Source organism: Copadichromis virginalis, linkage group LG8 (genome assembly GCF_057382275.1).
Source record: "Copadichromis virginalis isolate Kocher_CV1m ecotype Utaka linkage group LG8, C_Virginalis_male_GT1.1, whole genome shotgun sequence".
NCBI classification, from domain to species: Eukaryota; Metazoa; Chordata; class Actinopteri; order Cichliformes; family Cichlidae; genus Copadichromis; species Copadichromis virginalis.
This window is the reverse complement of record NC_140625.1, coordinates 9435499-9447923: the sequence shown is the minus strand read 5'-3', so window position 1 is coordinate 9447923 and position 12425 is coordinate 9435499. Positions and strand designations below refer to the sequence as shown.

Here is a 12425-nt window from a genome sequence, read left to right as displayed (position 1 = left end):
TCTCTGATTTCTTTTTCATAGAGCCAGAGCTATAGGCCATTTCTAGTGGCTCAGTTTTGGACATCTTGTTGTACTTCTTATCCATCTAAGCCCTGTCTCTTGTAAGACCTTTCGGCACCGCTTGTGCCCAGCTAACATCCTCCCGGGTTTCCAGGCTTACAAAAGACCAAAATAATCCACAGAGTGCTGACTTTCGTGGACTCTCCTCCATAGCCACCTGGTCATTTTTTTGGAGGTGAAGGCTGTAAAAGTTAAGCACCCATGACATCACCAGAGGCTCTTTGGAACACTGTCGAATCATGTTGGGATAACACAGGTTGTCAGCTTCTACATAAAGTTATTATTAAAACAAAAGGAAAGTGTACCAGACAATAAATATCACGTTGTTTTGTAGCTAATATTATCACTCGTTTCTATTCAACATGACAGATGTCCCCTATGGTCTTAGACGTTTGAACAACACTGTTTATATTGTCTCTTATAAAATGATTCAGAGCTGGAGCCTATTCCAGCTGTCACTTGGAGAGAGGCATGGTACAGAGTTCTGGGCCTCTCTAGTTCTGGGTCTTTGATTGTTTTGGACCTGTGCATCTTGCTTGTTTACTGTTTTGAGGGTTTTTAGCTTTTCCTTTTTTGTGTCTTGTCCTTAGTGTCTCCTGTGGAAGTCTTCCTCATCTCAGTTATGTCTCCCTTACTTGTTTCCATGCTCTTCTCTCTGTGTTTCATCCTTAATTGTCTCCCCAGTCTGTCATGTATATCCATGTTTGTGTAGCTCCGTCTAAATGTCAAGCTTGCGTGAAAATTAAGCATGCTAGCCCCACATCAACACTTACTGGCCCCTTCTTTTTGCTCTACTTCCAGGTCTAATTCTTAGCTTTTGTACTCATTTCGTAATAAAGAAGACAGGAATTACTGTAGATGAAAAGTAATGTTGGCAGTCAAAATAAACTTGAGGACTTCAGCCAGACCTTCTGTGTTACCAAATGAATGTTGTTAAAATTCCCAAATTCCCAGGCCTTGATAATGAAGGTCTATGACGGGGTGTCAAATGTGGAAATAATAACCTGTAGGGTGCCATTTTGAAAATATTTGTTTATTTATTGAACTTTTTTTTTTTGATTATATTAATGGTACTGCGATGAAAGTGTTTTTTAATAACTGCTAACTGGTGCACTTAAATGGTAACTCACTAGCCATTACTAATGCAGTTAGTTAGACGTGTGCTTTTTCTGCTATGAAAAGCCGACAAAGGTCTGAAAAAGTAAAATAAAGGCGTTACACAGTATCCGTTTCCCACACATCGACTACACAGTTTGGACAGGAAGTTGTAAACGAATAATGAATCATTCACTGAATTTGCGGGAGCACCTTTGTTTGTGCAGCACCCACACTCTCACTGCTGCTGATCTCTGGACCGCGCAAGCTCAGTGTTAAGTAGGCAGACCGCGCCCCTTTCCGGGTAATTAAAAGGTAGGTGATTGGCTGCGTTGGCTCGTCCTCGCGGAGTAGGCGGGGCTGTGTGATCTGCAGTTAATCCGACAGGGATTGGACTGGAGCTGGAGCTTGAGCGCAGACAGGGGATCGGAGGAGAGTGACAGGTTTTGCTGCACTAACTTCTGAAACACCGACAAAACTAGGTGGACGCTAGGTGTTATAAATAGATAGGAGCAACAGAAAGATAGAGTAGAAGTTGTGTAACATGACAGACAAACTTTAGAGGTGAGACGCTGAGGGGTTAACGGCGCGGTCCACCGACGACTCAACATGGATGTCCGGGGAGCAACGGTGCTGCTTTGAGAAGGAATTAAGGCCGTTTGTGGGTTATTTCTAGCCGAAGATTTTTTTTTGTGTGTGTGACGGAGCTGAGGACGGATTTAAATAAGCGGGTGAGTCTAGACTTTAAAACAAACTAGAAAACTTCAATTGTTACTTCATTGCTAGCATAATAAAAGTCTGTGTCTGTTTCACGCTTACAGTTCAAGTTCAGCTGTGGATTGTTGTAGCTAACATTTAGCAAAGGTGAGTCTTTTTAAATAAAAGCTTGTTGAAATGAATATTTTTCTTATTTCAACTTTATAATTCATTCACTTTGAATAAATCACAGCAACATAATAAATGATTACTGGAGTAACTGAAAGGCATACACACACAGAGTTTTAGCGTCTTTTTGTTTTTGAACTGTTTGTGTTGTTGTTGCTTGTACGCCTGCTGATCCAGTCTGGCTACCATTAATGATAAGCCCACCCCGTCTGCCCCCCATTGCCCCTTTCCATCTGTTACTTTGTTTTCCTGACTGCCTGCCTCTCCCTATATTATTCCCTTGTGCGTGTGAGACTGCATAGACTGACCTTTTATTTATTTCCCCCCTTTCAAATGAGACACAAAGATGGCCCTCTGCTTCAGCAGAGCATCTTTTCACTGTGCCTGTTATTATATGTGTGGCTGCTGATGCCTTCACTTCTTCTTGTTGACATATGCTGATCCCCTGCAAACCAATACAAATGGCCTGCTGTCACACACATACACACAGATCTTAGCCACCAAAGAAACGCCTATAAGTAGCCTAATTTTATCAACCCACTAAATTCAGTTGTTACACTTTAATGTCATTTATTTTAAGAAAGTAAATGGAAGGACTGCTGATGTGTGTGTGTGTGTGTGTGTGTGGGAGGAGGGGGTGTCATTATGTCAGCTTGTGTGCTGTTTGTTTCATGTGCTGCTCTGACAGACAGCATGATTAGTGAGACTGAAGGTTACCATCTCTCGCTCACAATCAGTTTCCACTTATAGCACTCACGCCTGCTCTTTTTATTTATTGTCCCTGGTTCTGTCAACCGTGAGGTGACAACTGTCTGTCAGTGAGCAAGAACACGGACACCCCGAGAACATTCCCATTGTTTGTCACAGTCAGCGAGCAGCTGTCCCCATCATCAGGAGCTGTTGATAGGGCCGCTTGACTTAAAATCTTTTGTCTCTATCTAAATTTCCTCTGGCTGAAAGTGGTTCTTGTTCAGCTCACTGATCATACATGAAGAAAATGCACCCTAAGGTGTGACATTATAAACTTTAACAAATTATTTTAGGCCCATTCGGTGTTGTTATAAAGTCCAGGGTCCACATCATCAGGATTTTATTGCAGAGAAATGCAGAAACTAAAAACAATTGTCTTTAAACGTCATGTTTTGCTGCTAGTCTTTCTGTTCAAAAAGCATTTTCTTATGTTTTGAGCCGTAAAAGGCCTGAATGGATGATACCTGACGGCTTTGCTGTCTGTTAGCTTAAAAACCAGAGTTAAAATGTTGCTGTTAGACATTGTTTTACATTGAGTTGAATGTGGGTGCCCATGAGCAAACAGTCCACACACATTCTTTACTCAGAGTGAAGATATTTTGACCTAGAGTTTGTCTGCATTTATTCTGAAATCTCCTCTTATCACAGATTACAGATTACACTGATAACACGACATCGACATTTCAGGTTGATGATTACTGGTGACTCTTCATACTTCATGGATTAGATCACAGTGTGATCACTGTTGGAGAAGTGTTTTGACATCTCTGATGTGCCTTTTATTCTTTCCAGTTTGTGATGTGAATGTTTTACCAGTGTCTACGTCACTTCCAGATGTTAAAACTGTGGAGGCGAGACGTGCCACTGTCAGAGAGGCTGGGGGAGGACTCTCCGCTTGTTCCGGCACCTGGCCCCCCACCCACGGCAGCTCCGATGGGCCCCAATATTTCATGGCTTCCTGATGCCCCTCTTCTCAGCTCGGATCCACCTATCTTTCTGATGACTCCAGCGACGCAGGCGGTGTCTGGCTTCTTTGTCTGGACTGCACTAATCCTCACCTGTCACCAGGTAACAGCCTCCTGGTGTAGACTTTATTTAAAAGATGACCTTCTCAGGTTTTAAATTTTACCTGTCATATTTGATTTCTGGAACTTGCAGGGGCCATATTTTGATTTCACGTGAGGGTGGAGTGCTTATTTATCACCTAAGCTAGCAATAGCAGGCTTAGATCAGTAAGCTGCACCCAGACACTGTAGAGATACTTTGCAGATACTCAGTTAGCTAATAATTAGTGCTAAGTAACAGACTAATAATGTTAAAGTTTCATTTACAAAAAAAGGAGAACAGACATCTTGGATATCAAGTATTCAATATTATTTATACAAAAACAGTTATGACTTTGAGAGCTAGCAAGATATAAGACACCAGCTGCATGTGTCAGCTTCCAAATTGACCACAATAGTTGAAGCCTTAATAAAGTTTAAAAAGGTGAGTTATATAACAAAAAATATCTCAGTACTTTTTATAAGAATGTTAATTGTCTATAGAGATGAAGACCGTTATTGCACCAGGTTGTGAGCAGGTCCTTAATGGTGCAAAGTTGGGATCCAATCACAGGTGGCCATTATGGGGACTGCAGCTTTTGGCACTTGCACATTGGCTCAGCACTTATCTCTATGGGCTCCTGCTTGTTTCCCAGTAGCATCAAGAGAGATATGTGTGCTGTTCAGTTCTACTTTTACTATAATATATTGTGCTCTGCTGGAAGTGCATGTGTTGGTGTTTGACCGAGCAGATGGTCTGTTGTGATGGATGTGCTCACGAAAAAGACAGACAGGTGTGTTTGTTTAATGCGCAGGTGATGTGATCCAGCAAACATGCTCAGGCCGAGAGAAGTTGCCGGGCAACATCCCGCGGCAGGTGTTTGTGACACAGAGCATGAATACACACACACAGATACTTTAAAACGTTGAAAGGGGTTTATAAAATCACATTCCTGTGAGTTGAGCTCAGGGGATGTATTGATTAGTGAGGTCAGTCACATGGACCAACTCACAAGATAGAAAAAAGGCATAAATGACTTATAATAAAAAAATCTGAATGGAGGATCTACACAACGGCAGATGATGCTCATAAAACCTCTGCTCCATCCTGAGTTGTAAGGACTCTGTGTTCACTTCCTGTGAAATCCTCCATGCCCATTAAAGTAGACTTGTGAGTCATTGTAAAAACCTGCCAGTGTTCAGAAAGTCTCTTCCTTCTCTCCTAGATCTACATGCACCTGCGTTTCTACAGCTCGCCCAGGGAGCAGCGCCATATCGTACGGATCCTCTTCATCGTTCCCATCTATGCCTTTGACTCCTGGCTCAGCCTCCTGTTCTTCACCAATGACCAGTACTATGTTTACTTTGACACCGTCAGAGACTGCTATGAAGGTGAGGACGTGCTGTTGAATTTATCTCATCAATGTCAAGCTAAAACTCTGAGCTCCCATGACCCACTAGGTCATTTGTATCCCATTAACAGAACTCTCTGATTTAAATCCTTTTCACGTCTTTGCAGGCAGCTTTTCCAGTTGAGTTGCTGAAACACATTGTGGTCTGATTAGAGTGGAAATGAATAGTCTGCTCTGTCATCCTTAACAGATTATCTACCACTACAAGTCAATACTTATTTTGTAAAGGACCCTCTCACACTTATTAGATTCTTGCCTTTTCTGCATTATATTTTGGCTCTGTCTCAGCCATTTTGATTTGGGCATAATTCTCTGGTTGGATTTAGAAAACTGGCTCTGAGAGGAAACACGACTCCAATCTCAGTAGAGACAGGATGAGTTTAATCACTAAAAATGGATTTAATAAAAAATCTGGGCTCTTTTTGTCTTTTTGGTTAACGGAGATGGTGGGTTGGCGGCTTCTCGGCCAATGGTGACTCAAACAAAACACATTCCAACCGACATGTTGTATCCTGCGCTATTAAAGTCAGGAATTGGCAGAAGATGGTGAAAGGAAGTCGACTGCCTCCACCCCTCAGTCTCTGAGTTTAGTTGTCACGATAAAGCTAAAAATGATCTTCTTATTGTGACGCTGGGCTCACGTGTCGTGTCCTGTGTTGGCGAACCGATGACGTCACATGCTTTTGAATGTGAGCTGAAGGGAATCGCTATGTTTGGTTCTGCTTTTGGCAGGAAGCGTTATGTTCGTCATATTGCTTTGTCATACATATGGCTCACCTCCTCCGTCTCCGCGCTCTTGCCCAAGTCTTCACTCCCTTTTTCATTTCTCTTCATCCTCTCATCAGCCGTCATCTTCCTATAATGCCGCTGAGTCCTTTTCCTCGGCGAGGACCGACTTGTTGCATGGCAACCACGCTCACAAATCTCCCTCATCAACCAGATTGGCTGCATCAGATAATGAGTTTACCTCAACCAAACTTGCTGCAAACTTGCTCCTACTGTTCTCACTGTATGTAGGCCTACTGTATCACCGTGGCAACTGGCGCTTGCAGGTGGGAGTCCTTGGGGAAAAGTGAAAGAACATAATGGTAAACAGCCAAGACACAAGGAGAGCTGCTGGAAGCAGATGAACCAGTTCTCATCACTCAGCTCTGTGGACGAGCTTTTTGTGTTTGGCATGTGTGGCATCTTATTACCTGAGTACTGTCTGACAGACATCTGACGTCAGATAGAAGGCAGTGGGAAAGTTGTAGAGAGGGTTTGGGTGGAGTTTAAAAACAGAGCAAGAAAATATGCAGAAATAACACAGCTGCAAAGAGCTGATGAACTATAGTCACTGTCAGCAGTACAGAGACTTCTGTGCTATGGCACGATGCTTGCATGTGCATAGTGCTTTTGTGAACCTCCCATGCACAAACATGACACACACCCAGGATATGTTACATTTTCACACTTTACAATGAACTGATGCACAGTCACTACCCTCCTTTATTTGGATTCTGTTTAATTCATTTTCATCTTATGCATTTAGTTCACAAAAGTTATCCAAGAGCGGATTTACCTTGCATGCATTCAAACACACCCCTGCGAGAGTGCGCGTATGCACGCAGGACTGGAAGGTCCTCGGGGGTTAACGGGATTAGCACTGTTGTGTTTTTTATGAGCCTCCTGATCTGGAACACCTTCTCACTGAAGCAGCACAGAGGAGAGAAAATAGGTGGCTGAAGATTTATTAGCTAATGAAAGAAATACAACTTTAGTTAATTCTTTGGATATTAAAATTGAAGGTCAAGTCTTGTCAGATTACGTGAATTATGTCCATGTGTTTTTGCATTGAGTAGAGCAGCACTAGATTTGATTTGGACATAAGTAGCTGTTGCTTTCTAATACTAAATATAAGCATGCTTGTGATTGTGTGTGAAGGTCATGCTTTAGTACAGATTTATAAACAGCTGGTTTCCCTTTTGTTACAGTGAAATATTATTATGCCTTATGTCCCTATGACAGTATAAAAATTATTTCATATAATTACCTCATGTGTGGTCAGCTGTTGTTTTTGAGCTGCGCCTCAGTTTGAATTGTGCTGTATATTTCCGTCCGCATGATAAAACAAATGTGACAGGAAGTGATGTGTTTGTTATTGTGTGACTGCTGGGAGGTCTGTGAGTAATCGAGTGAGTTACTGCTGTATTTTTTTCAGTCTGCTATAAAAATATGGGCTATTTTCTGACAATTTGAACCCAGTGTTGTGAAATGTTTAGTTGTTTATATACATGTAAAACAAATGGAGACAATTCTGTAACCAAACATGTTTAGAAAGTCTTAATATGTTTGTTGTGACATTAACAGTTTCAGTGAACAGGCTCCAGTCACAGAGGACAACACAGACTTAGAAAATCAATTGTAAAATTGATTGAATGATTGCTCATTTCCATTTAGCTGCGGTCCTTAGAATTCCTGGTATTGTGCATGTTGGTTCACTGTCACGCTGTCATGGCTTCTGGGAGACTTGAATGTGTCAATGAAGCCATCATTTATTTCAAGTTTCCTACAGTGGTCTGAAAAAAGCTTTTCCAGAAACACCATTTACAGTAAGCAACGATCAAATAACAAACCAAAACTATCACATATGTAGCGATTATAATCAAATCAGCTCTTTTTCTCCCCCTGTGTCTCTTCAGCATTTGTTATTTACAACTTCCTGAGTCTGTGTTACGAATACTTGGGAGGAGAAAGCGCCATCATGGCTGAGATCAGAGGAAAACCGATAGAGTAAGTTCAGCCTAAAAGGCCTTTAAATTGAACTCGTTATGCTTTCCTTTTGTTCTGCTGGTGTGAACTTGTATTAAACATGGGCAGAGTTTAAAATAATCAGGTCTGTTTTTACAAATAATCCCTTTAAGTCCCTAAAAGCTCAGGCTTCAGACTCTAAATGCTGTATTTCAGATGTTGATGTTTTTTACTGCTGTGTATGAGGAGCAGCCAATCAGCAGAAAGTTGTCCTGCAACAGCTTGTTCAGCCAGACAGTTAACAGACGGGCGCCACCGAGGCTGCTCTAGTCAAGTCCAAGAATGAAATTATGCAGCTGAAAAACACCTTTCAAAAAAAAAATTAACCAGGAAGTGAAACTGGTGAGAACATGCAGTCTGCACACAGAAAGGCTTTAGCCGGACCTCGTCTTCCTGTGAGGCGACAGTGCTAACCACTGAGCCACCCATGGTGTAGCCATAATAAGTCCGCTTTAAACAGTATTTGTTTTCATGGCATGGACTCTTTTTAAAAAATACAAACTATTGCTCAACATGTTTTCCTTTTTCCTGATGTTTGGTTCCATCAGGTCCAGCTGTATGTATGGTACCTGCTGTCTGAGGGGAAAGGCCTACTCCATTGGCTTCTTGCGATTTTGCAAGCAGGCCACTTTGCAATTCTGTGTGGTCAAACCGCTCATGGCTGTCATCACCGTCATCCTGCAGGCCTACGGCAAATACAAGGATGGAGACTTTAAGTAAGTGCTGCACACAGGAAGGTTGCTGGTGGTGAACTTGGTGGTGTATATCTGTGAGAATCCAGGCGTTTTCACAGCTTCCACAAAATGAGGATTACCACTTTAATTTCTAGATTAATTGAACGCTTCAGACTTTCATCTCTAATGGGAGCTTCCAATAATCACAAAAGGTAGTCAGAACTAACCCCAAACACAAACCAGCACCATTAATGCAGTTTTATCTGACCTTCACTCTGCAGTGTTGCCAGCGGTTACCTGTACGTGACCATCATCTACAATATCTCCGTCAGCTTGTCGCTGTACGCCCTCTTCCTGTTCTACTTCGCCACCAGGGAGCTGCTGAGCCCTTACAGCCCCATGCTCAAGTTTTTCATGGTCAAGTCGGTCATCTTCCTCTCCTTCTGGCAGGGTAGGTCAGCGCGGCAAAAGACGCCACACGACGTTTGTTATGAAAACAGGTGGAGTGACAGCTTCCTGTGCTTATTTATTTGTGGTCAGGCATGCTGCTGGCCATCCTGGAGAAATGCGGTGCCATCCCTCAGATCAACTCAGTGGAAGTGTCCGTCGGTGAGGGTACGGTCGCCGCCGGTTACCAGAACTTCATCATATGCATCGAGATGTTTTTCGCGGCACTGGCTCTGCGGCACGCTTTCACATACAGCGTGTACAAGGACAAAAGTCTCGATTTAACAGGTGAGAAGGAAGGCGAGGGAAGAAGGGAGGAAGGAAACAGCGGGGTTTAACACATCTGTCGTAAATGTTTACCGTCTTAAAAAAGAATTCAAAAAGTCTTTCACTTCGTGTCTGTCCTCCATCTCATTTCCATTCGTTTCAATGCATCTTTTTTTTTTTTTTTTACTACTTCCTTAAGTTTTTGTTTTCGCCTTTATTTTTCACCTCCTGATATCCCACTTGTCGTTTTCTACTTGCCTGTTTCTACATATCTATCTTCTTTTTTATCTTCTCCTCTCTGCTGCACTCTAAAGGACCTGTTCCTACATATGGACAGTTTGGTAGGTTGAACACCGCCCTTGTGCGTTTTCACACTGCTGCTATTTCTATTTTGATTTATTAAGCTGCATTAAGCCAGCAGTTTCTGTTCTCGCTCTCTTTTATTTTTAAAATCTCATATTTCAATTCAGTTTTGGTTCTTGTGCTGACATTTCCTAAAGCAACCCCCCCCAACCTTTCTCCCTTTATGCAGTTCTCCCTGTTTTACTTCCCTTTAAATCACTCTGAACCCCCTTTTCTTGCCTCCTCTCTAAATCTCATCCACTGCCCTTGTACAATTGCTCCCCCCCCTTTCCCCCACTCATTCCTTCTTTTTACATCCTTTAAATCACTGATGCCCTTTTCCTTTTTCTCAGAGACTATCCCCTTGTCTTAAATCTCTTTCTGTTTTTGACTCTTTTATCTCTCTTCCTTTCCCTTCTCTCTCTCTCCCTGTGCTTAAACATTATAAATCCACTTTCTTTTGATGTTTATCCTCCCACCGTCCTTCCTTTTCTTTTTTTTCCACTTGCATCCAGTCTCTCTATTTTTCACCCCAGCTTTTGGCCTCTAACCCTCCTTTTTTATGGCTCTCCCGCAGGCCGCTGCGCCCCCATGAAGAGCATCTCCAGCAGCCTGAAGGAGACAATGAACCCGGGCGACATGGTCCAGGACGCCATCCACAACTTCTCCCCGGCCTACCAGCAGTACACCCAGCAGTCCACGCTGGAGCAGGGGGCGCCACCGCCAGTCTCCCGCGCCCACAGTGCTGTCAGCGGCCGCGGGGACACAGAGAAAACGCTGCTGCTCAGCTCAGACGATGAATTCTAGAGCGGACCAAGTCAAAAGCGGGCAAAACTTGACATCAGTCTGATGTCAAAACAGCTGATGGTACTCTGCTCTCTGCAGCCGATCCCCCTCAGTATACGAATCAGTAGTTGCTTGTTTGTTTTCGTTTCCCCTGTTTTGCGACTGATCAAAAAATGCAGGGGCCCGCCTTTCCCAAGGGTCACAAGTGGGAACACGGTTGTGAGTCATACTTTCAGATAATGACTCATAGCTTTGGAACAAAAACTGAAAAAAAGCTGAATTTCTTTTTTTTCTCCCTCTCTCTTTTTTATGCACAGTCCTGTTTCCCCTTCCTTGTGTTTAGCAGCGGAGCTGTAAACTTTATAGGTGTTGCTATTTATTTGTTCAGATTCACATTCTGATCTTTGGCAGTGTTTACCAAGGTTTCTTCTTTGGACATGATTCATAAACTTGAAAGAATATTTAGTCAAGACATTGACTGGTTGGTCAAAGCGCTTTAAAGCAGTTTTCAGTGTTGTGGAGGTCTTCGTATGGGGGTGAGAGACCCTGGGCAGCAGTTGGTGATGCATTTAAAGGGAAAGCATGTCAAAAACAGGAGTTAGTAAGCACAACACATGGATCAATGTTGTTATTGATATTGCAGAGGGGGAGGCAGAGCAGCTCATAGATTACAGAGTGCATCTGCGGCCGGTCGGGATTACACTTGTGTAATTGGAGCGTTATTTGAATGGCTGGGATTAAAGCTTGTGTTTCACTCTGATAGTAAGACCTCTCCAGGCCACAATGTAGGTTAAATGAGGAGAAAACAGAAGAGGAATTTAGGCTAAAGCTAACTTTAGATGCCTTTTCTCGTTACTGGAGCTTTGTCGAAGCTGGGCGTGCTGTAGTTCACGTTCAGAGGCGAACAGAAGTTTCAATTCTACTCTTAGTTAGGTGTTGTGCTTTGATTTTTGAAAACAGGATAAGTTTGAATTTGATAAAAAAGATCTGGCAACTAAGGCAAGGAGTGTGTGGGCAGCTGCCTGTGTGGCAGTTACTTTTGCAGGGATTTAATAAAACATTTTAGCGTGTGCCTACACAGCTGTTAAATGACAGTACATCATACTGAGTGCTGTCAAAACCTTAATGGACATCATGCCTCCAGCTGAAGCATTATTGAGCCAACCTACAACTCTCATCTCATCAGATATCAGTATTGTGATTAGTTTATCTTTCTTCAGCTTGACCACATGTGGGTCGTAGGTCGTAAACATTGTTGTTGTTGTTGACATTACTGAGTTTCTTTGAGTTGGATTCGCTTTCCAGTCAGTCTTTTTTTTTAATTTTTTGGTGTAAGTTTACCACAGTCTAAGCTGTTTTTTGTTTTTGTTTTTTTAATTTATTTGTAACTGGAATTCTTGAGTCATCTGAATGACTCACAAGAACCTGCCAACATTTTTTTAGTTCTACTTTCACTGCTTTGCTGTAGCTCTGTCTCAACACCAGGGGGCCACAGGGAGCGCGTTTGGAGCCAGTTGTAGGTCATAAACATACAGTCAGAGCTTGAAGCATATTTAAAAATTTTAAATGCACCAAGAAAATGTTTGTCACTTTTTTAATGTCTTCTTAGGACTGTCTTCTATTTTCATTGGAAAGCAGAAATGTGTCCCATGTTCAGACAGTGCTTACGTTTTTTTTTTTCCCTTCTTTTTCTTATTTTGTGCTTCTGCCTGAGACATTATTAGTTCTAAATAGGAGAGAAGCCACGTGTGCGTGCAGGAGCAGCCTCTTATTTATAGACACTTTAAAAACGGGGTTATTTTTAGCGATGATGAAACTGAGGTCGCACTGCAGCTCCTACTGACAGGTTGCTTGCGTGGCATTAAATTAACTCT

The 12425-nt window shown here is 42.4% G+C and overlaps 1 protein-coding gene across 3 annotated transcripts; it reads left to right on the top strand.

The window, feature by feature from the left end:
- Positions 1–1821: 1821 nt before the first annotated feature.
- Positions 1822–11846, top strand: tmem184ba (transmembrane protein 184ba). 3 transcript variants are annotated; one of them, XM_085465593.1, is made up of 10 exons: positions 1822–1886; positions 1977–2019; positions 3625–3858; positions 5060–5225; positions 7927–8017; positions 8584–8751; positions 8991–9160; positions 9250–9444; positions 9738–9764; positions 10343–11846. In XM_085465593.1, the coding sequence occupies exons 3-10, from the start codon at positions 3625–3627 to the stop codon at positions 10570–10572; spliced, it is 1281 nt and encodes a 426-aa protein (XP_085321719.1). In that variant the 5' UTR covers positions 1822–1886; positions 1977–2019; the 3' UTR covers positions 10573–11846. The 3 variants fall into 3 exon arrangements, with proteins under 3 accessions (XP_085321719.1, XP_085321721.1, XP_085321720.1); XM_085465595.1 differs by lacking the exon at positions 9738–9764; XM_085465594.1 differs by lacking the exon at positions 1977–2019 and having other exon boundaries at positions 1829–1886.
- Positions 11847–12425: the final 579 nt, after the last annotated feature.

Excerpts from the sequence above, each read along its gene's own strand:
- tmem184ba (XM_085465593.1), top strand. The coding sequence starts at position 3,625 with ATGTTAAAACTGTGGAGGCGAGACGTGCCACTGTCAGAGAGGCTGGGG. Across the intron at positions 9,161-9,249 it reads CTTCCTCTCCTTCTGGCAGG|GCATGCTGCTGGCCATCCTG; the intron begins GTAGGTCAGCGC and ends ATTTGTGGTCAG. Across the intron at positions 9,445-9,737 it reads CAAAAGTCTCGATTTAACAG|GACCTGTTCCTACATATGGA; the intron begins GTGAGAAGGAAG and ends TGCACTCTAAAG.